This window comes from Equus przewalskii, chromosome 10 (assembly GCF_037783145.1).
Source record: "Equus przewalskii isolate Varuska chromosome 10, EquPr2, whole genome shotgun sequence".
NCBI classification, from domain to species: Eukaryota; Metazoa; Chordata; class Mammalia; order Perissodactyla; family Equidae; genus Equus; species Equus przewalskii.
In genome coordinates this window covers 4,923,106-4,949,574 of record NC_091840.1, presented here as the reverse complement: position 1 = coordinate 4,949,574, position 26,469 = coordinate 4,923,106, and the positions used below count along the sequence as shown (strand labels likewise).

General features: G+C 60.8%; 1 protein-coding gene across 20 annotated transcripts in view; it reads left to right on the top strand.

The window, feature by feature from the left end:
* SEPTIN9 (septin 9) overlaps positions 1–25,024 on the top strand; it is a 162,002-nt gene extending 136,978 nt beyond the window's left edge. For 14 of the 20 annotated variants that reach the window (XM_070559866.1, XM_070559871.1, XM_070559872.1 and 11 more), the window contains 9 exons: positions 11,065–11,256; positions 13,908–14,036; positions 14,455–14,536; positions 14,907–15,044; positions 16,496–16,613; positions 17,585–17,680; positions 17,980–18,076; positions 21,884–21,935; positions 23,045–25,024. In XM_070559866.1, the coding sequence (XP_070415967.1) occupies positions 11,065–11,256; positions 13,908–14,036; positions 14,455–14,536; positions 14,907–15,044; positions 16,496–16,613; positions 17,585–17,680; positions 17,980–18,076; positions 21,884–21,935; positions 23,045–23,180 (1,040 nt within the window). In that variant the 3' untranslated portion in view covers positions 23,181–25,024. Of the gene's footprint in view, positions 1–17; positions 66–9,054; positions 9,925–10,304; positions 10,644–11,064; positions 11,257–13,907; positions 14,037–14,454; positions 14,537–14,906; positions 15,045–16,495; positions 16,614–17,584; positions 17,681–17,979; positions 18,077–21,883; positions 21,936–23,044 lie in introns of those variants that run through there. The other 6 variants (XM_070559876.1, XM_070559881.1, XM_070559886.1 and 3 more) reach the window with 6 other exon arrangements.
* The last annotated feature ends 1,445 nt before the right edge of the window (positions 25,025–26,469 follow it).

Below are 26,469 nucleotides of genomic sequence, written 5' to 3'. Positions count from 1 at the left end.
CCTAGGAGTGTTGTTGGAAAAGCTGACGGGAGCCGGGCGACCATGCATGGATCGAAAGTGGAGAGGTGGGCACGGGCTCGCGTGATGAACGAACGCCTGGAGTGCTCACTCTGCCAGGCTCTGCTCTCTGCTTGATAAGCATTTGGTCGTCACTGCACTCGTATGAGGCCAGTGCTGCTGTTATCCCATTTTACACACAGGAAAATTGAGGCACAGAGAGGTTAAGTTACTTGCTCAGGGTCACTCAGCGAAGCTGTGGTGGAATGGGATCCTAGCCCAAGGATTCTGTGTTATCCCGGCTGCGCTGGGAACCAGTCAGGGTTTCCAGCAGGGGAAGGATCTGATTAATTTGGGTTTTAAACAGTCTATCCTGGTGCTTTGAGGAGAATGGGTTGTGGGGGAAGCAGCTGCTGATGGCTTGGACGTGGGAGCCATGGAGACGGGAGGCAAGGCGCCCGCCTGCAGATAGATTGGGTTAGAATCGACAGGGCTTTGAGCTGGGTGATTGGATTTGGGGAGCTGCAGAGGGAGGAGGCTGGCCCCTGTGTTTCTCCCTGTGTAACGGGAGGCGTGGATGTGCCGTTGCTCCAGAGGGCTGACGGGTGGAGGACCGGGGTTGATCCGAGGCGTGTTCAGTCTGAGGCACCCAGACTTCACAGGGCACAGGGCCTGGCACGGTGGGGCCTTGGGACGTCTCTGCTGAGTCAGGATGCACTCGAGGGCACTGTCAGGTTGGCGCTGGTGTGTGAATCTGGACAGAGGTTGACATTTAATGCCCGGGGGATAGGCAAAGTCACGGGGACGGGGTCCAGCCAGGGACCAGGTGGGAGAGCAGCCAGCAGCGAGGCTGAGGACCGACAGCCAGAGGCAGGAAGGACCATCAGCAGAGGCTGGCATGGCAGCCCCAAGAAGGGAGCCTTCCAGGAAGGAGAGGCCGGGTGGCCAGGGCCTTGGTCCCTCCGACTGGACGAGGGGCGACCCCTGTGCGCTTTGTCTTCAGAGGCTTGGCTGCTTGACTGGTCAGAACGTCAAGTCCAGAGGGGCAGTCAGGCTTCCTGCTGCAGTGCAGGCGGGAAGATGGGCCAGGCAGGCCTGCTTCTCCAGGGTCCACTCTGGCGGAGGGCTTGTGGCGGCGGGGAGGAGTCTGTACGCCCTGCCCGAGGCCAGCGTTGCCCCCAGGCAGGGTCCCGGGGGTGATGGGAGCATCTGTCCTGAGGGGGAGTCAGGCGGCTGTCCAACACAACGCGTTTCCCTGGGGACAGCCTGGGATGGCGGGCTGCGTGTGTGTTTCTGAAACACCATGGATGGGCCACCCACCCCTGCAGCCCCATCTTTGCTTCAGAGCGCGTTTGAAGGCGTGGGTCCTGCACTTGGAGCCCCCTCAGGGTGTGTCATGAGATCACCAGGGCCTTTCTTGGGCTCCTCTGCTCAGCTGAGTGGCTCCCGTGGGACAGCTGGGGCTGGTGGTGGCACAGGGAAGGGAGCAGCTTGGGTTCCGACATGCAGGATTCTGAGCAGCCTGCAGGTGGATGGGCACAGTCCAGGGGGGCTGCTGGCGCGGTTGACCCTGAGGGAGCCGTGAACGGGGCTTTGGAGGTCCCCAGGCCCTGTGCCCACTGCTTCTAGACCCCCTGCCCTCCTGAGCGGGAAGGAGCCGGTGGCAAGGCCCAGAGGTGGGGAGGGAAAATGACGGCACCTTTCCAGCTCCTGCCAGGCAGAGCTGGAGCAGCAGATGGACAGGTGACGAAATCAAAATGTCCAGGGCTGCTGACCCCTCTCCCCCGACCTCCCAAGACCCTCAAGTCGGGGGTGCGAGATGGCCTCCCTCCCCGAGGGTCATTTTGTCAGCCTTCGCTCCTGGCCCAGGACTGCGCCCCCCTCCCTCTGCCCCCCAGAGACCCCTGTCTCCTTGATGTTTTTCAGATGATTTCATCGGTGCCCCCACCTCCGTGCTCAGCTCTGGCGTGCATCTGCTGACAGTCCTGCTGATAGGAAGGGGCTGGGGGAGCGGAGGCTCTGACCCCCTTGGGGACATCCCTGATAAGAGGAAATTCCACCCATCCACGGGGAGGATTTTTTCTTTCTCTTTCTAACTTTGCAGACGTTGCCAAGAACTAACGGAATCTCCGTGGTTGGCCGGCCGGCCGGCTGCCTCAGACTCAGTGGGCGGGCTGGATTCTGGGTTTGCTCTGGGGTGGGGGCCCATCCTGCTGGAAGGTTCCCTGGGGTGGGAGGAGGCTCCGGGGGCACATTTCTCTGATCCTGCGAGGCGCGTGGGTGGTGGAAAAGGAAATAAAAAAGAAATCACCCGACCCAGGAAGCTGGAGGGCCCGTCCTGGCCTTCCCATCCCTCCGCGAGCAGCTTTTTAGGAAGTGCCGTGGGATGCTGGCGGGCGGGAGCTGCCCTGGGCAGGGATGGCGTCTCCAGAGGCCCTGGGCAGGCCGGCCAGGGGAGGGCCGGCAGCTGCCAGGGAGGGAACAGAGGAGGGCCTCTTCCAGAAGCGGGGGTGGGGGGGGGGGGCTGGACGTCGTCCAAATTTGGCTTTACCCACTGGGCCAATCGAAACCGTGCTGGCAGAAAGGAGAGCTGCTTGAGATTCCTTCCTGGACAGTGGAGGAGGGATTGCTTTAAAGGATTTGGCAAGGGGAGAGCTGGAGGAGTCTTCGTGGGCAGTAACGGGGGGAAGCCCCGACTTTGGGGCGCCTCGGGCCCCTGCGTGAAGGACGGCTTCGGCCAAGGAGGGCCTGTGCTGTTGGCCCCTCCCTCCCAGGCCTTGTGGGGCCGTGGGAGACCTTGAGCCACGGCCCCTCCTCCCGCCCGCACCCTCCTCGCTGCCGTAGGGCTGGCTCCTCCTTGTCGGGGCGATCCTGGGGGAGCGCAGCTGCCTGCCTTCGCAGAGCCCCTTCTCCCCGAGGCCTGTGCTCACTCCTGAGCAGGGGTTCAGGCCAGAGGGCAGCATCTCAGGTTTCTGGCGTCTGGGTTCCTGACCAGACGCTTCCTGCCCCGGACAAAGTGTGAAGTGTAATTCGATTTGGAGTTACTTATCGAGTTAGGTGAGCCTCATGCACTTTCAGAATTCAGTCCTTGATCCCCGCCACCCCGCCTGCACAAATTTGCAAAATTCCATCATTGATGTGCGGTGTCCCCATCCTTAGAAGGACACGGGGAGTCCCCGTGACATTCGTGAGGAGCTTGTCGTGGCTCGGGTAGGTTAACGGGACACAAGAAAAGTGGAGCCGAGTAGATGGGCAAAGATCTTGTTTCAAAGCCCCGCAGAGATGACGTCCCCCGCCCGCCGCCCGCTGGAGCGCAGCCTGTTCTCCGGCTGGTCCCCTGCTGCAGCGGAGCGTGGAGCGCGGAGATGGAGACCAGCTGGCCGCAACTCGGCTCTTTTCCTCTTGGATCTGTTTCCTGCCTTTGATGATTTTTTTTAACTTTCCTTCACCCTTCTCCGGCCATGGAACCCGGATCCTCTTCTCAGGGGCCTGGCCCAGGATCTGCACCTTCAGGGTCTACACTCCTTCAGCCTCTCCAAGTGGCTTAAGGGCCTGTGGCCACCTTACCTCGTTCACGTCCTAGCTCTGCCATTCACCAGCGCTGGGACCATAAGTGACAAAAGCACTGTGGGCCTCAGTTTCCTCATCTGGAGTGGGGAGAATGACAGTATCTGCCTTCTAGGGTTGTGATGTTTCTGAGTCAGTGCGGGTACAGCATTTAGAATAGGTGCACAGGGAGCCCCCGTAAACGTTGGCTGTTGGGATCAGCATCGTTCCTTCCTCATTCATTCATTCATTCAACAAACGTTTAGTGGTGGCCTTGCCGTGTGCCAGGCTCTGCTCTAGACGTGGCAGTACAGGGGTGAGCGTGGTGATGAGATGCCTGGCTTCCTGATCTTTCCTGGGGGAGACACACGGTACAAGCGAGCCACAGCATTGTGGAGGCTGCTGGAGAGCAGAGTACAGGCTCAGCGAGAGAGTTGTGAGGGCAAGCCACTCTGGCCACCAGGCCCCTGGGGAGGTGGGACAGAAGGAAGGAGCTGCCCTGGTCTCTCTGTCCCCTGGCAGTACCCGCGTCGGGGACTCACTCACCTTTAAGAAGCCCCCTTGCAGGTACAGGGAGCATTAGCTGTCTGGCCATGGGCTCAGGCGCTCTGTGGGGTCTGCAGATGTCCCCTCAGCCTGCAGTGCAGGCTTCCCTGAGGTCCTGGAGGGTGGCTCCGGTGCCCTCTCCTGTGTGCCCTGTTGCACCGTGAAGTCAGACTGGCTGCTGGGACCCTCTGGACTGGGGGCATGGAGAGGAGGAACGCTTTGCTCAGTGGGAGGAGGACGCTGGCTAGAGAGGCAGTTTCTCCAGGAGACAGGCCTGGAGACTGGGGCGGGAGGAGGACCTGGTGGTCAGGTGCCCTGGGAGCCCCAACATCTGCCCACCGAGTGAGTCCTCCTGGATCTGCTTGGTGACCTTGGCGCCCGTCATGGGTCTACAGATTGGCCTTGCTTTCTGCTCAGCCTCTGTGGGTGGTGATTGAGCTGGGCACGTGCAGCTGATGACATCAGTGTCCCCAGGCTTAAGGGCTGGGCATGGGGAGGACTGGGGTAAGATGAGGGCTGTGGCATTAGTTTAACCCCGGGAGCTTTGTCCTGGGGGTGTGGGCCTGGCTGTGACAGGTACCACTGGCTGCCCCTCTCCAGCTGGAAGCAGAGTCAGGCAGTGGCCCAGAGGCCGTTCCCCCGACAGAGCTGCCTCTGCATTTGGCAGATGAGGCTGATGCTCAGGGAGGATGGAACTTGTGGGGACACTCCTGGGATGCAGAACAGGCAGCAAGACAAGCAGAGGTGGGGGGCAGAGAAGGGTGACCCCTGGATGTTGGTTTCTACGTCAGGCCTTGCGAGCCCTCTCCCGTGGCTGCCTGGGGCTGTGATGGAGTGTGAGCACCCCAGAGTTTCCCACCCAATAGCTGGCTTCTCTCTGGGGGCTGCTTCCCAGCCAGATGAGCATCCCACCCCCCTGGGCCCATGATCTGATGACAGCGATCTGATCCCGTCATCCTTGGCAGGCCCTGAGGTAGGGCAACAATTTCTCACTTGGTGCGGAAGTCTACAGATGGCTCTGCCTCGGGGCTGTGAATTACAGCTCCCAGTGCAGGTGCACAGCGGAGAGAGGTCCCCGGTTGGGGCTGGTGGAGCCCTGCCCTGCCCCCAGCTCCTGGGAGAAGGCTGGCCCAGCGGGCACGTTTGGGCAAGGAGGGGGCAGGCCCCAAGACTGGCAGAGAGAGGGCAGCCCCCATCACAGGCCGGGCCAGCTGCTACCCACCTGCGAGTGGGGAGGGCTCTCCCACCAGGGAGTGGCAGATGGGCCAGGGCTCAAAAAGGGGGCCTGCAGAGAGAAATCGTCAAGGTTCCCTCCGCTGGCCTGCCGCCCCCAGAATCGCCCTTGCTGGGATGTGGGGCCTGCTGACCCTGGGCACCACCTGGCAGCACCCGGGCTCAGGCGCCTCTAAACGTCAGCCTGAGGGTGGTGCTGGCTGGGCCTCCGCTGTCCTCCCAGCTGTAAAGCCGGCCGTGGGCACTTGTGGGCCCAGCTCCACGGGCAGTGTCTTCCTTCCTTTCTTAGTGCAACAGCTTTATTGAGCTAAAACTCCCCGTGCCGCGCAGTTCAACCCTTCAGAGTGTGCAGTTCAGTGGCATTTGTTCACAGTGTTGTTCAACCATCATCTCTGTCTAGTTCCAGAACATTTTCATTGCCCCAGAGGAAACCCCATATGTGTTAAACAGCCACTCCCCGCTCCCCTGCCCCTGGCCACCACCAGTGTACTTTCTGTCTCCGTGGATTTGCCTGCTCTGGACATCTCCAAGTGGAATCTACACTGTGTGGCCGTCTGTGTCTGGCTTGTCTCACTGAGCCTCGTGGTCTCAGGGTTCATCCATGTTGTGGCGTGTGCCAGGACTTCGCTGCCTCTTATGGCTGCCTAATATGCTGTTGTGTGGACTCACCACGCTGGGTTTATCCATTCCTCCGTGGGTGGATGCTTTAGGTCTTTCTCGAGGAGCTGCTCTGTGCCACTCTAGTGAGGAGTTGGGGATGCCGCTGAGCAAGCCTCTGGTTCAAGGGGCTCTCAGGGGAGGAGCAGGGAGGGCGGGTCAGGAACTGCGTGGCCCCTTTCCCAGATGGGCGGTGCAGGCATGGCAGGGTGGAGGGGCCGCCAAGGGCCACGTGGAGCCAGCACCAGAACCCAAGGCGCCATCCCCGCCGTGAGGGCTGCAGGGGAACAGCAGAGCGGCTCTGGCTGGAGGACCGTGTCGGTTACTGTCCAGACCGCAGCCTTTCTGAGAACGACTGGCTTCTCTGGATCATGAGGCTGGGTATCCAAAGCAACTGAAAGCCAGGACTCAAAGAGATCCTCGTACACCGGGTTCAGAGCAGCGTTATCCACAGCAGCCGAAAGCCGGGACAAGTCAGGTGTCCACTGACGGGTAAATGGATAAACCATGGACTGTCATTCAGCCTTAAAAAGGAAGGAAGGTCTGACACCTGCTACATCATGGATCAATCTTGGGGACATCAGGCTGCGTGAAGGCAGCTGACACAAAGGGACAAATGCTGTGTGAGTCCACTTGTCTGAGCTCCCTGGAGTCGTCGAATTCACGGTCAGGAGGTAGAATGGAGGCTGCCAGGTGGGGACCGGGGGGCATGTTCAGTGGCGCAGAGTTCCTGCCGCGGATGAGGGAGAAGATGTGGAGATGGATGTTGGTGATGGTCATGCACCATTGCGAATGTACCCGAGGACGCTGAAGTGAACACTGAACATGCTTGAAATGGTCAGAATTTCACGTAATGCATACGTCACCACAATAAAGAAAATGATTCGGCTGGAAAGGAGGCGTTAGCCAGGGTGTGGGTACCCCCGCCTGGGTGGCCGCTTGGGCCGTCCTTACATGGAGGGGGGTGAAGTGTGGTGGGCAGTGATGCTTCCCTGGGCCTGGAGGCTGGAGGTGGTCCTTTGTGACCTTGAGTAAGTTACTTAACTTCTCTGAGTGTGAGTCTTCCACTTTTAAAAACTGGGGCTCCCTCTTGCTCTGTTTATCTGACGAAGGTGTCCGTCCAGTCATCTTGGACGTAAATGTGAAACCTCTTATTTTTCTGTTAAGAACTTCCCTTTCCTATTAATAGCATCCGATGTAGTTTGTGTGTGAAACAAAAATTTAGGTGACAGGCTGTGAGAAAGAGTGAGGCCTCAGCCCAGGGCAAGGGTCACTGGGGGCCGTGGTTTGGACACAGGTCCTGGGGGCTGTTCAGGAGGGGCAGCCGTGCGCGTGGGTCTGACCGCCGTCGTGTGGAGGGGCTGTGGGCCAGCCTGGGCGGCAGAGCCCCTGCCCCACCCCAAGAGGGGAGACTCCCAAGGCCCCAGTCATCCCACGAGTCCTGAGTGAGTGTCCTCTCTCCGTGTGGCTCTGGGGGTCCCACAGGTCATTCCATCCTCACTGGAGTTCCTGCTCTGCCGCCCATTTCCAGTGGCATTTCTGAAAGAACCACTCTGGGGCCTCAGTTTCTCCATCGGTAGAAGGCACGGGACGGACTAGAATCGGTGTTGCCCTGTGTGGTGATTGTTCGCCGCGTGGAGCTGTTTAAATTTAAGCTGATTATAATTAAGTAAAATGAAAATTCAGTTCCTCAGTGGACTAGCCACGTTTCAAGTGCTCAGAGGTCACATAGGAAAACAGTTGGCAGTTCTTCAAACAATTAAAAACACCACTACCCACGACCCAGCAGTCCCACTTCCTGGTGTAGACCCGACAGAACTGAGAGCAGGGTCTCTGGGAGGTCTTTGCATGCCCACGTGCACAGCAGCGTTATTCACAACAGCTGAAACGTGGAAGCAGCCCACATATCCATCGACAGGTGAGTGGATATGCAAACTGTGCTCCATCCACACAGTGGAATATTACTCAGCCTTCAAAAGGAAGGGAGTTCTGACACCTGCTACAACATGGATCAACCTTGAGGACATTATGCTCAGTGAAACAGGCCAGTCACAAAAGGCCGAATACTGTAAGATTCCACTAATATGAGGTCCCTAGAGTCGTAGGTTCATAGAGACAGAAAGGAGGATGGTGGGGCCTGGGGGCTGGAGGAGGGGGTGGGGAGTGAGTGTTTAATGGGGACAGAGTTTCGGTTTTGCAAGATGAAAAGGGTTCTGGAGGTGGACGATAACGACGGCTGCACAACCACGTGAATGTGCTTAACACCGCTGACGTGTACGCTCCAAGTGGTTAACATGGTAAATTTTATGCTGTGTGTATTTTACCACAATTTAAAAAAAAGTCACATGTGGCTACCATATTGGGCAGCGCAGCATAGGACTTGCCATCATAGAGGAAATCCTGGTGGATGGTGCTGGAGTCGCTGGACTGTGCTGCCTCCCGGGTGGCTGGAGCCCCGTGGCTCTTCTGGAGAGCAAGCCTTCAGAGAAAGTGTCTCGGGCCAAGTTTGCCCGACAGGCCTCTGCTTTTCCCACGTGGGGGTCCTGAAGGCCGCCCCCAAGCCTCTCAGCCAGGTGGAAAGAAGGGATCTCCTGTCACCCCTTCTGTCCATGCCTGCCGCCGTCGGCCAGCCGGCAGGGCAGAATGGAGGTAGCTTGCAGGAGGCATCCCAGAGGAGGGCCTTGAAGGAACGACCCTCCCCTGTGCCGAAGGCCAGGCCTCCTCAGTCGGTGGGGAGGGTGGGATGGCACATTTGTGTAGTATTTCTCCAGCAGCCCTGGTGGGCAGGATGCTGGCTCTGGGTCGGGTTTCTGCAGTGGACACTGGTGCCTGTGGAGGGGGCCAGCTGGAGCTGAGGCCGGAAACCCCCTCCCTGCTGTCCCCAGGGCCCGTGGGGGGAAAGGAGGGGGGCTCAGGGGCAGCCCGTACTGCTCGGGTCAGGGTTGGGGGGGGGTGTGGAGGAGAGGTGGGGGTGGGGCAGGCCCAGGCAGAGTGGCTCCGCCGACAGATGGAAGCAATTTTCAGTCACGTGGGGTGGGGCTGAACTGCTGCCCCGAGAAGCGAGCCCCCCCGGGTGTCTGTCTCCAGGAAGCAGCCTCAGAGCCCCACGTTCAGGGCCAGGGGTGGTGCTCAGCTCTGTTTAAGATGCTGGAGCCCATCTCTGATTGTTTAAGATGCTGGAGCCCAGCGGAGAGTATTTCTGAGGAGGAAGCTGGGCCTCCGCCCGGAATGGCCTTCCCTGGGGGGGGCTGGGGTCGGGGTGGGGCTGGGCAGCGTGGAGCCCATGGCCTCAAGCTTGTGTCTGTTGGTGACATGTTAGAGGGAGATGGGCGGCCCGGGTGCGGTGCTGTGCCAGAGGAGCCACGCTCTGTCCATCTCAGGAAGCGGGTAGTTAAGTGACTGGCTGTGAGCATAGATGGCCCACACCCGTTTCTGGGATTTGTAAGCCAGTTGTCCTTGTCCCTGTTCTCTTGGTCCAGCCCTGCTGTGGGCCTGGGCAGAGGGAAGGGTGCTGGTCCGCCTCGGCTCCTCTGAGGCTCCTGTGAGACAGGTGGCTGCTGGGTCTGCGAGCTGGCTGGGCCTGCGGGGGCTGCGGGGGGCAGAGTCTGGTTATTTCCCCAGGAAGTGGGAACAGTCTGTCTGAAAGCCTCGCAGTGACCTTCTGGCCTGGCCCGCTGAGTCCGGGCTTCGTGGGGCCAGGTGGGACTGGGGGGCAGGAACACCGCTTGTCCACCCTGGCAGTGGAGTGCACCTGCCACCGCAGCTCGCGTCTGGGGGCTGATGCCCAGGGAGCTCAGCAGCCCCTCGCTGCAGGTTCACCGGAGCGGCCGGCGGGGCCCGGGGAGGCAACAGGACACACCGTGTGGTCCCTTCGCGTGAGCTCAGGGTGCAGCAGAAGAGAGCTCCAGTCGCCCCTGGGAGCTAGGATGGAGCCGAAAGTTCCTGGTGGGCGGAGGGGGTGGGAAGTGCCTGGACCCGCTGGGACAGGGAAAGGTGACCCAGAGAAGCCCCTGGGCGCCGAAAGGATGGCCGAGGGAAGGTGTGGTGAGGGCATGTGGTTGAGGCAAGTGGCAGTGTGCTATGTCTGGGAGTGCACCGGGCACGGCTGATGTGCTCCAGCCAGGCCCTGGTGGGGAACTCCACTGTCTGGAGCACCCTGGCTCAGTGGTCCAGTGGGTGCCGTCTGGGCGCCCCTCCCACCTCCAGGTCTCTGACCTGGGCATGTGGACTCTTGAGGGCAGCCAGGGGAGGGGCTGTAGAGAGAAGGAAGGTTCCGGGCTGCAGACCACAGAACCTGTTATTCTGAGAAGCCCAGCCCCCCTGCCAGTCTGCAGACCTGAAAGCAAAACCTGGCCCTGTCCTGTGGGCGTGGGGCCTCCGAGAAGTCGGCCACCTGGATCCGGCCCAGGGCGGGAGACGGGGGCAGTGCCCCCAGCAGCTGTCTAGGGGCCCTCTCCCGCCAGCCACCCCGGGGAACAGCTGGGCTCAAGAGGACCCTCGAAAGAGGCCCCCAGCGCTCTCTCTCCCACCCCAGGGCTGTGGGTGCGGGGAGGGCAGCTGGGATTGAGCAGGCCCTGCCCAGGAGTGGCAGGAAGGAACAGGTGCTGGTCTCTCCCTCCGTTCTTCCGAAGGCTGTCCCGCCCTGAGGCCTCAGGCTGTGGCAGGTGTGGGTCTGTTCGAGTCAGGTGCAGGCGGTGGGGAGGGCCCCCCTGGGTGCCTGGCAGGGTGGAGGCAGGGACAAAGAGCATTCTGCACCCTTGGGCGAAGCTCAGGCGAGGGAGGCTGAGGAGGGTTCAGGGGTCACCCTGGCCTGGAGCCAAGGGAGGGGCAGGCTGGTGGAGACGGTTTGAGAGTCTGGGGCGGGGGCGCTCTGTGGCCAGAGAGTGGCTGCAGGACGGTGCACAATAAGTGCAAAGGGCTTCGGCCCTGGGGCGTTCTGTGGGGGGGTCTCTTGGGCAACCGAGCCTCAGTTTCCCCATGTGAGAGATGGGGATGGTGTTTGGCTCCACCTAAGGATGTAGGTGCTTGGCAGATGCTTGCGTAGGACCCCCATCAGCCCTCACGCCCCTGCTCCTCTTTCCGCAGCCACTGAGGCAGCTCCTGGCTGTGTTGGCGACATGGCCGACACCCCCAGAGACGCCGGGCTCAAGCAGGTGCCCGCACCGCGGAATGAGAAGGCCGCCGTGGACTTCGGCTATGTGGGGATCGACTCCATCCTGGAGCAGATGCGCCGGAAGGCCATGAAGCAAGGCTTCGAGTTCAACATCATGGTGGTCGGTGAGTCCCGCTCCACCACCACTCAGAACCCACGCAGGGACCCGGCACGGCGCCGGCCACACAAGCTCAGTGGCTCAGTCTCCTCTTCTGTAAGAGGGGGTGACAGACCCGGCCTGCGGGACAGGTAGTGAGAGGCACTGTGTGTGCATGCGTGTGCCTGCGAGGAGGGTCCCCAGCGCCTCTCGGCTCCTCTCATTAAGATCCCCTGAGATAGGGGCTGGCTTGGTGGCCTAGTGGTTTGGCATGCTCCACTTCAGCAGCCCGGGTTCGCTTCCCAGGAGCAGACCTACACCACCTGTCTGTCAGTGGCCATGCCATGGCAGTGGCTCACATACAAAAAGAAAAAAACGAACCCTTGAGAGAGTTCTGGTAGGCCTGGCGCTGGGCGTGGGCAGGCACTCAGTAAACAGCAGTTCTCTGACCAGTGGGCTCCACTTTCTGCTTTTAGCAGAAGTGTTCCCCTGGCTGTCAAGCCCTGGACTTAGCCCTGGGTGGGGCTGACCCCCACGCCCAGCAGGCCTGGCTGGAGGCTTCCTGGTGGCCCCTGGAGAGCTGGATGGTCACTGGGGGAGGTCACTGATCAGCCCAGCCCAGACAGGGTTGGAGGCCGGGTTGTGGGGAGCAGTGGGCAGCCCCTCAGGTCCCATTCCGTCCTCACAGTGGGTGGTATCCCACTTTACAGGTGGAGACAAGGCCCAGAGAGGGCATGACAAGGTTCCTCTGCTTGCAAGGGCAGAGAGAGCAGGAGCTGGTTCCTCTCCCTCCCTCCCACACAGTGCCCCCACCGCAGAGATGCAGCCAGGGTGGAAGGGTGTCTGTTTGGGGTCCACAGACCAGGGGCAGCATCCCGGCTTTGCTCCAACCCAGCTGCGTGGTGCTGGTCCTGACTTGCCTGGGCTTCTGCCAGCCTCGGTTTCCTTGTCCATGAATGGGGTAATCCTGACCCCTCAGGGCCAGCAGGGACAAGTGGGATAACGGGTTCAGCCCGAGGCATGGTGATAGGGGCAGGAGAAGTTGCAGAAGCAATAGGAATGATGGTGACGGTAATAAAAATAATAATACTAATATCGGGATAAACTAAAATATTCTGGTGGTGTCGCCCAGATGTAAGGGGCGTGGCTGGAATATTTGACATAGCTCCCGGCCTGAGCTTGGCCAGGACACAAAACAGGTGGGCAGAGGGGAGAGGGCATGCTCTAGAGCTTGGGCCAAGGATTCCCGACACCGGCCTCTGCCTCCTGGAGCCCACACTTTTCCTTGGAAGGTTATTAGAGTCGGAAAATCAGTATAATTTAATTTTTAAAAATATGATGGTTGGCACAGCCTAAGGCAGCTGAGCGCAGGGGCGAAGCGATGGGGCTCCGAGTCTGGAGTCGTGTGTGAGTGGGTGTGTGTGCGTGTGAGAGTGCACCCACCTGTGCTGAGGTGCACCTGGTACACAGTAGGCACTTTATAAATGTTGGCAGCCATTCCCACTATCTCTGAGGTAGAAGGCCATGGCTGGGGTCCTGCAGCCGGGTTGCTGGGCTCTAATCCCCACTCTGGGCTCTGTGCCTCAGTTTCCTCCTGCATCAGGTGGGACAGTGACGGCCCCTGGTGGTGAGGGTGAGCTCCTGCATGTAGGACAGCGCCTGGCGCCCAGGTGTGCTGTGTGAATGGAACCTGCTGTTGGGCGGCAGCGAGGCAGGCCCTAGATTGAGGGTGATTTAGAACAGGGGGCACCTTCCTGTCACAGCTGGGTCCAGGTCCCTGCCCACTGTGCTTCTCTGCCCTTTTCCCCCCTGCTGTGGCAGGGGCTCAGGGTGAGGCAAGGTTTGGGCGCGCAGTAGGGCCACAAGTGCTTCTGAGGCTCCGGGTGCCTGGGAGTCACAAGGGGGCATGGCTGATGCCTGGGGGCTCACTGGCCACTCAGGCCCTAGCTGCAGGGTCTGTTGACGTGGGCGCCAGCCAGCGGCTGTCCCTACCCTGGCAGCGAGGCACAGCTGCCCACCGTCTGGGGGCCCCGGTCAGCCTCCTGTGCCAGAAGGAGCTGACCCAGTGGCTTTTCACCAAACCCGGCAGTAACTCGACTGTAGGCTGTGCATGCTGAGTGTGCGAACACTTCAACCCAGGTGACCTCAGAGGCTGGGAGCCCAGCCCCGGGCTTTAGACCGGAACCCTGCTGTGTGGCCCAGCCACGGTTCGATGGTGGCACGTTCGCAGACGCTCCCTCCATGGGGGATACAGACCCTCCCTTCTGGGGTCCTGGGGCGGGTGCTCTCTGCAGAGCTTTCCTGTCAAACCTCATGTGGATCCCAGTGTGTCCAGCAGCTAAGAATGGAGCTGCACCAGAGGGGCCAGCCCCCACCCCACCTCCCGACCCTGTTCTGCATCTCAGCTCCCCTTGGGAAGCCCGGGACCCTGCACGGGGCACTCTGACAACCCCTGTGGTCAGAAAAGCTGGGGTCCGGGTCCTGCCCTGCTACAGTGTGCCACGGGAACTCAGCCACCGGCCCTCCTGGCCCTTCCTGTCTCCTGACTAGCCCCTGACCCAGAGCACTCCCTGCCCCAGGAGTGCTGGGGTTAGGGGGACGCCCAGACTCCCCTGAGTGGCAGGGCCCATGACCCGCCCTCTCCGGAGAGCCCGCTGACCAGCCCTGTTCTCTCCCCAGGGCAGAGCGGCTTGGGGAAGTCCACCTTGATCAACACTCTCTTCAAATCCAAGATCAGCCGGAAGTCGGTGCAGCCCACCTCGGAGGAGCGCATCCCCAAGACCATTGAGATCAAGTCCATCACGCACGGTGAGCGCGGGGTGTGCGGTGGTGACGCCTTCTTCCTTCCTGCTGGGTCAGGCCCCCAGGTCCCCTGAGCTGGGGACTCGAGGCAGCGTCTCAGCGTCTCTGGGCATGTTAACTGCGGATCAGGGGTCAGGGGTCAAGGGTGCTTTCCAGGACCCTGAGGGCCCAGTTGGACCAAGCCCCCTGGAGACGAGTGAATTTTGCACCCACGCTCATGGGCAGGGGCCTACCCAGGATAACTGTCACCAGCCCCTGCTGGACTTCACTGCTAAAGGCCGTGGCCTCCCCGGCGTCACCTGGGTGTCATTGCGGGTCACCCTGGGCACCCCAGGGGGCCTCGTTGGGCAGGTCGGTCAGGCGTCAGGTGTCTTTAAGGGTCCTGCTCCCCCCTGAGCTCGGTGGGCACTGCAATTCTCTGCAGATATCGAGGAGAAGGGTGTCCGCATGAAGCTGACCGTCATCGACACGCCGGGGTTCGGGGACCACATCAACAATGAGAACTGGTGAGAGGCTCCGGGGGCCTGTGGGCTGTGGGGGCCCCTCCTCCAGGTGGAAGAGCATAACGGGGGTGCTGGGGCCTGTCTCCTGGGCCGGAGGTACCGCTCAACCCCGAGAAGCCCCAAATCCTGACTATAGCAGAGCTCCTTGGAATCTTGTCCTTCCCCCAGCCACCCCTGGGAGGCTGGTCTGGGGGCTCTGAGATAAGGCTGTGGCCTCTGCTCAGAAAGTCAGACATGCCCAGCGCGTGTACTAGAGGACTGGGCGTCGGGCCGGCAGTCAGGGCGTTAGTGACCGGGGTGAGGACGGGGGGCGCTGTCCCCGAGCTCGGGCAGGAGGGTGTCCGCAGGTGGGCTGACCCTGGCCTCTGCGCAGCTGGCAGCCCATCATGAAGTTCATCAACGACCAGTACGAGAAGTACCTGCAGGAGGAGGTCAACATCAACCGAAAGAAGCGCATCCCGGACACGCGCGTCCACTGCTGCCTCTACTTCATCCCTGCCACCGGCCACTCGTACGTCCCACGCGCGGCCCCGTCCTAGGGTTGGGCTGTCCCGGGCTCTGTCCCCTCAGGACCGTCAGAATGCCTCCACGGTGCTGCCCGCCCCGGGCTGGGCGCAGAAGGCTGCATGGGACATGGTCAGCAGCCATGGGTCGTGACGAGGCCACACGTGTGCCCCCCGTCTCATCCTGCCCTCTACCCTGTGTGGTGTCCCGCCCTCTCTCCTCCCTGCAGCTTGGGTGGGCCCGCGGGTCCTGGAACCTGGCCGCCTGTGTCTTGGGCCGGGCCGTGCTTCTCAGTTTGCTCGTTCTGGCCTGGCTTTGGCAGGTCCATTGAGACTCCTGAGCTATGCATCCTTAGCATTCCCTGACCCTCTCTGTGCCGGTTCCAGTCTATTAAGTGGGCACTGGTGCAGGGAGCCCGGGGCTTGGGGTCCCCCTCCCCACAGGCCCCTGTTACAGGAAGAAGTCCAGCTGGAGGTAGCCAGCCTCAACTTGGGGTCTTTATGGGCAAACCAAGCCTGGGTCCCCGAGCCCACACTCAGCAAGGGTCTGTTCAGGGCCAGGGAGGCCGGGCTCGCTGGACAGGCACCAGAGCAGGGGTCTGTCTATGGGCGGACCAGCCATGCAGGGCTTTAGCCATGACCAAACATCTCCCCTCCCTGTGGGACATAAGGGCTCACCTGAGGGTCCCAGGGCAGTTGTTTTGGCTGCTCCAGGCTTCACCTCCACTGAGGCCGGTGGTGGGAAGCAGAGGCCCCAAGATGGCACTGGCAGGGCGCTGAGGGCTGGCAGGCAGTGGCGTTTCTGCCATGACCCAGCGGGGCGCCGTGCCCCCTTCCCGCCCCAGGCCTGCGAGACAGGGCTGGCTCTTCGCCATCCTAGTTCAGAGCCCCACGCCCCTTCTGTGACTTGCTCTCGGCGTGGGGAAGAGCAGCGCAGCTCTGCTCCAGGGTGGGGAGATGGTGCCCACCACTCAGGTCTGTGGCACCTTTCCCGAGTCAGACACGGGCACGCTGGAGCCGGTGGCGAGGGGCTGGGGCGCCCTGGAGAGGTGCCAGGTGCTTGCTCCCACGTCTCCATCCTCTCCCCTCCCAATCGAAGCCCCACAGCCCAACGGCCATCTGAACTGGTGGCAGACGGGGCAGATGGCAGCCCCTCTCTGAGTGGACACCTTGGGGGCTTTGGGACCCGGAACTCACAGATGAGGATGCTGGGAGCCTGCCTGGCCCCAGCGCCCCCCGCCCATGCTTGGTGGTGCTTGTGTCCAGGGCCGTCCTTTTCCTTTGTCCCTGCCCCTCCCTCGCAGCCTGGCTCAACCCACAGCCTTGGCCATTTCGGCATGTGCCTCCTACCCCAGGAGCCCCTCACAGGCACCCCTAGGGCCCCTCCCTCAGCTCCATTCAGGCCCCCGGCCACACCTCCTTCACGGAGCCGCATCTCACCTGCATTGTCGTGTTCCAGCCTCAGGCCCCTGGACATCGAGTTCATGAAGCGCTTGAGCAAAGTGGTCAACATCGTTCCGGTCATCGCCAAGGCCGACACGCTGACCCTGGACGAGAGGGTCTACTTCAAGCAGCGGGTAGGGCTCTCCCCCTCCGCCCGGCCCCCGGCCCCCAGCCCCCTGCCCTGGGTGAGAGCGAGGCCGGGGAGGGGCTGTCAGACGAGGCATGCCTGTTTTTTATCACATGGGAGAGAAAGTCCAAGAGGGAGGGTCTCCACCAGGCACTTCTCCCGCGGGAGCTGCTGCTTCCTTCCCTCTCACGGTGCCAGTGTGGCTGCGTGGGGGGCTGTCCGAGCAGACGGGCGGGCCTGGGCTGCTGCTGTCTAACAGGGCCGCGCATCAGGACCGGCTGGGAAACTGGAAAGATGGAGGGGCCTGGGCGCAGTGGGCCTCTGCCTCAGTGAGCGGGAGCACAGCCCTCGAATCTAATCCCCACTCATGGCTCTGCCGTGAGCCGGGCACCAGGGATTTTCCCAGCATGCCTAGGGAAGGATGGTCCACTGTGCTCTCGGTGTGTCCACCAGAGGGAAAAGGGACGAGAAAGCCCTCGAGGCTGCCCACGGGCTTGGGTCTGTGTTCAGGGCAGCAATGACCCTGCTCACAGGGACGTCATTGACTGAGCATCATCCATGTTGGCAGCTGTGCCTGGGAAGGGTGGTGTCAGTTTGTCGCAGGCAGGTGCACTGTGCAGGTGTTCGGGGCGGCAGTGAGAGGGTTCCAGGCAGAGCTCAGGAGGGGAGGACTCGGCCGACTGCATCATTTTCCTGGGCGTGTGAAGAGCTGAGAAGGAAGACAGGGCGCTGGGGACAGTGACCGGCTCGGGCAGCTGCAGGTCTGTCTCAGGGCAGGCAGGGCTGCAGCTGCCCCTCCTCCACTCGGAAGCGCAGGAGTTGGAGAGTGTCCAGGTCACCAGCCCCCACAGCCCGCCCTTGACCCTGAGCCTGGGGCCGCTCATGTTGCGGAGGTCATGCAGAGCGCGGGCGGATACTGACGGGCCGGGCTGGCGTGCTACATGCACGGGGCCCACATCTCTCCCCTCTGGTCCCCAGATCACGGCGGACCTGCTGTCCAACGGCATCGACGTGTACCCGCAGAAGGAGTTTGACGAGGACTCAGAGGACCGGCTGGTGAACGAGAAGTTCCGAGTGCGTGCTAGGCCGGGACGCGGTTCCCAGAGGCTCCCTCGTTTCTTGCTGGAGGGGATGGGTGGGGGGTCTTCCTGCCCTAGCAGGGGGTCTGGGGGAAACGGGTAGGATGGCCTTGAGCCATGAGAACCTGTCCTTTGGGCTGGATGTCAACAGAGCCTGAATGTCCACATCTGGCCCTCTCAGGCCAAGGGTCTCAGTTCTTGGGGCCCCAGGCTCAGGGCAGCTCCTCCCAGGGGTCCAGAGGTTGGACTGGCCTTGTCCGCACCTGTGGCCAATGCCCCCTGCCCCTCCCCCAGGAGATGATACCGTTCGCCGTGGTGGGCAGTGACCATGAGTACCAAGTGAATGGGAAGAGGATCCTTGGAAGGAAAACCAAGTGGGGCACCATCGAAGGTAACCGCCAGGCGGGCACCTGGGGCTTTCAGACAAACCACAAAGAGAAAGCTGCTTCTGCTGACCGAGACTACGCGTCAGGGCCTGAGCTGGGCGCTCAGCACCTCATCTGTTGCATTGCCACCCAGCCACCCGGATGAGTCCTCTTGGGGAAATGAGGGTGGCTTGGCCAGGGCCCACAGCCATTAGCTGACAGAGCTGTGTCTCCACCCCGATATCCCATGGGTGCGGAAATATCCAGGGAGGGACTAGGGTGGGGACTGCCATGTTCTGGGTTCTGGTGCTGGTGTTTCATAGGCATGCTGTGTGACCCTGGACAAATTGCCTCACCTCTCTGGGCCTAGGAAAGGGCTGGGCTATATATAGGTCTGTCCAGCTCTGAGAACCAGACAGCCCTCCCACTTCAGAAGTTCCCAGGACCCCCACCTTGTAGTATCCCATGACCTGTGGGGCAGAGGGGCTCATCTGAGGGTCCCACGGCAGCTGGTCTGTCTGCTCCAGGCTTTGCTTCTGTTAGGACAGACTCAGAAGCTTCAAACAACAGAAATGTATTCTCTCGCAGTTGTGCAGGCCGAAATCAAGGTGTGGGCAGGGTTGGCTCTGGGGACAATCTGTCCCAGGTCCTCTTGTTCTGGTGGCTCCAGGCGGTCCTGGGCGTCCCTTGGCTTGTAGTTGCATCCCTTCAGTGTACATCTTCACGTGGCCTCTCCTCTGTGTGTCTGTCCTTCCCTCTTCTTATAAGGACATTCGTTGCTGGTGGTAGGGTCCACCCTAAATCTAAGGTGATCCCCTCTTGAGATCCTTAATTGAATTAATGTCTTTAAAAACTCTTTCCAAATAAGGTCCCGTTCGCGGGTACCGAGGGGTGGGAGTTGGATGTGGTTTTGGGGGGACACAGTTCAGCCCACTTCCGGTGGAAACACCTTCCGGGATGCACCTGGGCAATTTTCACTCTTCCTCTCTGCTCCTTCCTCCCTCTAGAGCGGAGGAGGGAAAAGGACAGTGAGATGGGCCGCTTTGTCTCTTGTTCAAGGCCCAACACAGAGAAGGAAGCAGAAGGTCACAGCAGCTGCAGCCCCCCTACCCCCCGCTCTGTGAACATGGGCAAGTCCCTTAGTCCCCAGAGCCTCAGTGTTCCCCCTCTGTAAGGTGGGTACTTCCTGCCGAGAGTGTAGTCAAATGAGAAAATGTGCTGAAGACTGCTGGAGTTTTTGGGGAGCAGTGGCTCCAAGAAATGATCGTAATGAAAACTGCCGGGCTTTGAGCCCTCCCCGGGCAGCTCGTTCTACACCGATTGTCAGTAAGTCCTCGGGGCTCCCTGCAGCAGTACTGGCACCTTCTTAAAGAAGGGAGGTGCAGAGGCCAGAGGTCCTGCCCAGGGTCCCAGAGTGGGCGGCGGCTCCAGAACCTGTGGGTCCGCCTGCACTGGCCTCCAGCTTGGGGGAGGGGTGGAGAGGACACGCCCCCAGAGGACGGACCAGTGCTCGGCCAGGACGCTGTTCCCAGAGGCTCCTCATTTCTTGCTGGAGGGGATGGGTGGGGGGTCTTTCTCGGGGTCCCCGCGTGGGTGTTTTTCTAAACCAGGCTCTGTCTCCAGCATCTGCTGTGCAGGCTGCCTTTCCGCAGCTCTCCCCTCTGCCAGGAGTCTTGACCCCAGAAGTGTCTCTGGGGCCACTCACCTCCCTGTCCCCCCAAGACAGCCTCACTCAGGCTCTGTCCTGGGCTCATCCTGTCTTGGCCTCTCTTCCATTTCCTCTCTTCCTGGAATCTTGCTGTTTAGGAACCTTTTCATGAAAGACGTGTTTTGGAGGGTGGAGAAGTTTGGGATAAGAAAGGGCCAGTGGGGACCTGGGAGGGGCGGAGAGGGCCGCCTGGTGATGGTGTGCATCTGCCGCCCCCTGGTGGCCAAGTCTGGGCACTGCAGGCAGCCGGTAACAGAAATAGTTGGGAAATGAGCCAGGTGGCTTTTTTGTATCTGTTGCCCTGTGGCGGCCCTGATCCATTGAATTAAAAGACCTGTGTAATGTTGTGGCACCACCAGCTCATGCTGAGGGTCGTTAATGAGAAACAGCCCTTTGGAACCTGCAAAGACGGTGGCCAGGTGGCGGTTCCTACATCCCAGCAGCCTCTCATGGGGACCCTGCAGGAGATTTCTGCCCCAGCCTAGAATAGTCGCACTCCTCAGCATGCTGTGGCTTTTTATCTCCGGGACCTTGTGAGCTGAGAACTGGCCGCTCTGTGCTCACCCTTGGCAAGCGTGGTTATTAAGAGCTTTCACCTTGTGTGCCCCACCCCCCCGCCCGCCACGTGTTGTTTCTTTGTTCTTTCCTCCCACTTGGTGTATGCCACCATCCTGAGATAGCTGACTCATCCTTGGAAACCACCTGAAGTGTTTTCAAGAGGAAGGTGGGGTGTAATAAAGAGCACAACGAGCTCATTAATTGTCTCCTGTCCCTGGGACGTGGGTGGCATTATTACCCCAACTTTACAGATGAGGAAACTGAGGGCCAGAGAGGCCAGAGTAACGTGCCCAAGCCAGGAGGCAGCAGCCACACACTCACACTCCAGCTTCAGAGCTGTTCTTCCCACTGCTCTCCGTGTTGGATAAAAAGGCTGCGTGAGAGTTAGTCGGCAGAATGTTCCAGCACAGCCCTACGGGGTGGGGGATGTGGGAGGAGGGCAGAGCCCCGGCAAGAGGCAGCTGGAATAAAATCAAGAACACCCTTAGGGGTCCCTGCCTGCCAGCTCAGGGCTCAAAAACCAGCCCCTTGGACTCTGAGCACGGCCGTGTTGCTCTGGGAGGGGGAGGCCTGGGCTGTGGAGCCCGGCGTGGTGGGATCCGAGCCCTGCTCTGGCCTCGCCAGCCGTGGAGCCTGGACGGACAGTTTCTTGTGTTCTGAACCCTATTTCCCTAAGAACACAAAGGAGGTATGGTCGTCGATACCTCATGGGGTGTGTGCAGATAGGATGAAATTGTGCGGCAGGAGTGCCTGGCACAGGGTAGTGCCCGATGCCCTTTCCCCTGACTCCCCTGTGCACCTCCCTTGGACCAGGCGGTGGGACTCGCCGCCTGTTGAAGGTCAGCTGTTCCATGACGGTGACACTCACACATCAGTTAGGAAGCACAGCGATAAAACGGACACTGAGATGCCCACCAGCTTCAGCCCGAGCCGTTACCCATGTGCTCGAGGGGGCCCCGGGCACTGGGGACCCCTCCTGCCCCGGCTCCTGCCGCCCCCAGAGCTAACCTCTGCCCACCGCTCCTTTGGGCTTTGTGCATCGTTGTGTAACATGCAGCTGCCCCTCGGCAGCGTGGGGCTCAGCTTTGCGAGTTCTTGAGTTTGATATAAACGATGACTTGGCGGTACGTGGTCTCTGCGTGTGCCTGTGTGCCCTGTGTGTGCCCTGAGCAGGGGCTGGTGTGTTTGGGGAGTGGGAGGACGTCGTGGGGCACAGGTTCTCTACGGTCCCAGCTCCATCCCATTCCCGCCTCATTTGTCCCGGCCCCTCCTGTCTTCAGGCCTCTCCTGGGACATCCTGCCCTTCCCAGGAGCCCTCTGGTCCCCGCTGACCCTGGCCACTTCCTGTAGCTCTCTCTCCCGGGCCTGGCTCGGCCGGTTACTGTGCCGTCTCCCTGATAGACCGGAACCTTCCGGGGAGCAGGAGCCAAGCTGGTCCTGTCACGGTGACGTTGCAGTGCCGCGTGCCTGCGAGGGGCCCAGCGCTCGCCTGTGGGGCGGTGACCCCGCGTTCCTGGGGGGCAGGGTGGCCTCGAGCAACATTACAGCCTCTGTCTCCTCTCCCCAGTCGAGAACACCGCACACTGTGAGTTTGCTTACCTGCGCGACCTCCTCATCAGGTGAGATGCCGGTGCCGGGGGCTGGCAGCCTTGGCCCGAGAGGGCCCCAAATCAGGGGTGGGCGGTGGGGAGTGGGGAGGTTCTGGAGCAGTGGGCACGTGCCACCCCGCTCCTGGGAGAAGCTCGGCAGTCCGTTCTCTAAAACACCTTCCTGGGAATGAAGCGGGGAGTGAAGTCCTTTTCACCTCCACATGGGACGGGCTGAGTTCTGACCCCTGCGGCCTGAGTGTGTTAGATTCAGGGCCCCAGGAGGTCTGGTGTGCCGAGCACAGGGCATCCCCACTCCCATCTCAGCGTCCTCTGACCTCACCCCTTTGACCTGGCTGAGGCTCCTCCTCGGTTTCCTTGAGCTCAGGCAAGGAGTAGCCCATCCTTGATCTATGAGAGAGGGGGCTGGGGCAGGGAGGGCTGGGCAGGTGACGGGGGTAGGGTACCAGGGCCTCCCAGCTTCTCAGCCAGCAGGGAGATGGGGTCCAGGGATGAAGTCAAGAGGAGGGACGGGGCCATCTCTTGGGACCTCCAGGTTGTGGGGGGTGCAGCTTCTAGGAGCCAGCCCAACCTGTTGGGGAGCCTGGCTGAGGAAGGACACCCCACCAAGGCCTTTCAGACCCACCCCGAAACCTGTCCTATTGAGCTGCAGAAGAGGGGAGCTTGAGCACAGGACCAGCAGGGTCGACTGGCCCTCCAGCCCAGGCTGCCTGCCCGCTGCAGCGACCACTGTGGTCACTCACTGCCCCTCACCTGCCAGCACCCTTGGGTGCCAGCCTGGTGCTTTGGGACTGGAGCAAAGACCCCCCGGCACTGGCCACTGCCAGGGGCCTCCGGCTCTACCCACTCTGAGCCTGCACCCAGCCCCCATCCTTGGATTGGCCACAGGTTGACACTGAGGTGGGGCTGTGTTAGGACACTGTGTCCTGAGAGGGTCTGGGGTTGGCGTGGAGACGGCCCCCCACCTCGTGCCCAGGCCTGGTCCGCTTGGTGGGCCTACAGCATCCCGCTGGGGGACCCCACGGGGAGCCATGCAGAGGGGTTGGGGGTGGGGAAGGCAGGCGGCGGGATCCCCGGCCAGGCCGAGCGCAGCTCTGCTGACCTCCCTGTGCCCCTCCCAGGACGCACATGCAGAACATCAAGGACATCACCAGCAGCATCCACTTCGAAGCCTACCGCGTGAAGCGCCTGCATGAGAGCAGCAGCGCCATGTCCAACGGCGTCGAGGAGAAGGAGCCTGAAGCCGAGGAGATGTAGGCCCCGCCTGCCCCAGGACCCTGCCCCGTCTTTTCCGCCCCCCCGACCCGCCCACAGCCCCCTTTTATTTTATATAATTTTCTCCATGTGTCGTGGTTCTCCGCCCCTTTCCACGCTGCCGAGTAACAAGATAACGAGTTCCCTCTTGACTATGTCCGTCATTAGCCGCTGACTGTGGGGCCCCGGGCGGGGTGGGGCCTCGGAGTGGAGGCCGGCTCTCTGGCTGTCCTGAGGTCTGCGGGAGCTGGACCGTGGCCAGGAGGGTGGGAGAGCACCCACTGAATCAGCACCAACCCCGGACCCCAGGCCCAGAGGAGCCGCCCCTCCTCTTGGTCCCCCTCGGCCACAGCCCCTGGAGCGTGGCGGGGTTGTGCCCACGGGAGGATGGAGCCATCCTGGTGGACCTGGAGCCCCTTCCTGCCCGCCGCCTCCCCACATGGCGTGGGCGGTCACTCAGACCATGTAACTCAGAGAGCCCCCTGCCCTTACCCCGCTCCCAAGGGAGAATAGTTAATTCCACGAGATGCAAGTTGCCAATTGCTTAGACGCGGCGAGCCTGTCCCGGAGCAGAAAGTGCCTTTAACTCTGCCGTCCATGGGAGCCAGCAGACTCCCCGGCTGTCCCCTCAGAAGGGAAATCGGGACAGTTTGCAGTGAGGGAGGTGTCTCTTCATCTCCCCGTTGCCCCCTCCCCCCTCGCTGGGGTTTGATTGAGAATTCAAAGGAAGGAACAAGGTGCACCCCACCCACCTCTCTGACTTTGGGGAAGATCCAAGCAAGTGAATCCGGTGGAGGAGCTGAGGGAGGAAGCGATGGCGGGTGCAGAAGGAACAGGGGGCTGTGTGGACCGTGGCTGGGGAAGTTCAGTGGCCCGAGAGGCCTTGGTGCCTGCCCAGTGTGACTGGCAAGTGTGTGTGTGTGTGTGTGTGTGTGTCTGTTCAAACATCTGTTTGGCCCAAGATGCTCTGGTTAAATTAAGGCCCAGTCGGTCATCCCAGACACACGCTCGGCCCTCTCGTCCAGGCCTTCCTGACGCCTGGGAGGTGGGAGGCCAGGCGAGCCTGACTGTTACCCTGTGTATGCCTGGGCCCCTGCACCCCAGAGCCCATTGAAAAGACCCCCAAAGAGGGAGAGGCTGGGAGCCAGGTGTTCACAGCCCACAGCCGGCCGCAGACAGGGTTCACGTCAGCACGGCCCGGCCGGTCTCTCCTGCTCCCTCACCCTCGCTCCACCGGGGGACCAGCTGGGACCGTCCGTGCTGTGCACAGCAGAACTCGTGCTGCTTCCTGCCTCCTGGAGAGAGGACCCGGCTCAGGCTGACGAGATTAGACACGGGTGAGGTGCACGTCCATCTGCGGACACCAGGCTTGCTGCCTGCAGCCGAGGAGAAGAACCGTGGGAGGAGGGGACGCAGACAGACCTGGGGTGCGCGGGTGTGTGCTGGCATGTGTGTGTGCACAGATGTCCCTGCCTTGCGTCTCCTCCCTCCCCACCTAGGAGAGGCAGGACCCCTTAGCAAAACACTTTTCTTGCCGACTTGCCATGTTTTTGCCAAAACCAGGAATTTGAAGGACTTGCCCATCTCCAGCGGGGGGTTCCGGGACGTGGGGCGGCCATCTCGGGGGGCGCGCTCCTCCAGCCTCGTGCTGCGGGGGCTCTGCGGCAGCCCACCCGGGATGGCTTTGCTTTCCTTCCCTGTAGCCGGATTTTGAAAAATTGTTAGTCTCGCCGGAATCTGTTCCACAGTGGCCTTTCGCTCTGTGCCTCCTGAGAAATTCGTCTCTTTTTGTATAAATAACTAAGTGTTGACAATGTATTTCCTGAAATAAATGTTGCAAATGCAAACCTGGAAGGCTCCGTCCAGAGCCGGGCTTTTTCTCTTTTCTGACCCTGGAAGCAGCAGTTTTGCTTTGACGAGAGTGAAGATGGTGGCAGGGTGCTTGCTGGGGAATTGTCTGATCCCTTTGAGGGGATAAAAGGGTTCTGGAACCTAGAAACACTCGTGTGTGGGGGCTCTTGAAAAGTGAGTGCAGGGGCCGGCCCCGTGGCCCAGTGGTTAAGTTTGCGCGCTCCAATTCAGCGGCTCAGGGTTTCACCCGTTCTGATCCTGGGCGCGGACATGGCGCCGCTTGTCAGGCCATGCTGAGGCGGCGTCCCACATAGCACAACTAGAAGGACCCACAACTAGAATATACAACTATGTACTAGGGGGCTTTGGTGAGAAGAAGAAGAAGAAAAAAGAAGATTGGCAACGGATGTTAGCTCAGATCTTTAACATAAAGTGCGAACGCGTGTCTTCCTGTGCTCAGTGAAGGTGGCTTTGAAGGGTTTCCACAGGGAGGCGCTGTGAGCTGCTTCGGTGAGTGTATTCTTGGAAATAAGTTTTTCTTAAAATTTAAATCTGTTGTATTGAACCCTATGAACTTGTTAGTATTTGATAGTTTCATGCCAACTTCACGTATTCCAAGAGAACGTGGCCCCAAGGAGACTGGAATTCAAGAGACCGCTGTCCGAGCTTTTCTCTGCCCACCACCAAGAGCTTGGGGAGCAGGGCCGAGCGGGTCTGGTCTCGGGTCCTTTGCTGTGCACGCGTCTCACCAGTTCCTTTCCCGCGTGCAGGGGTGTCCTGGGGCCGTCACAACAAAGTACCACAAACTGGGCGGCATCATACAATAGAAACTGAATCTCACAGTTCTGGAGGCCAGAAACCGAAGAGCAAGGTGTGGCCAGGGCCGCGCTCCCCCTGGCGGCCTCTGGGGAGAGTCCTTGGCCTCTTCCAGCTTCAGTGGCCGCATCACTCCAATCTCTGCCTTAAGTGGCCTTCTCTGTGTCTCCTTTCCTGTCTGTAAGGCACTCTCCTTGGGTTTCGGGCCCACCCTCATCCGGGATGGCCTCATCTGGATTACCCTAATACATCTGCCAAGACCCTATTTCCAAATAAGGCTACATTCTGAGAATCTGAGAGGGCATGAATTCTTTGGAGGAGGGGCAGTGGTCTCCCCATGACCCCTGGCTTCCCTTCATCTCAGGGCCATGGGGACAACACGGGCAGCAGAGTGGTAAGTGGAAAAGCTCTGAGTTGGGACTCAAAAGATTTGGGTTCAAGGTTTGCTCTGCCACCAACAGGCGGGGTGGCCTCAGGACTGTCTCAGTGCCCTGGGCCTCCCCTGGCTCTTCTGGCTCGTCTTGGAGAAGGCAAATGGATTTCGTCTCCAAGTGAGTCAGCAGGCACTGGCCACCTGGAGCCTCTACTTTGAGATTCTGAGGTGTGTCGTCAACTGCCGATGTCT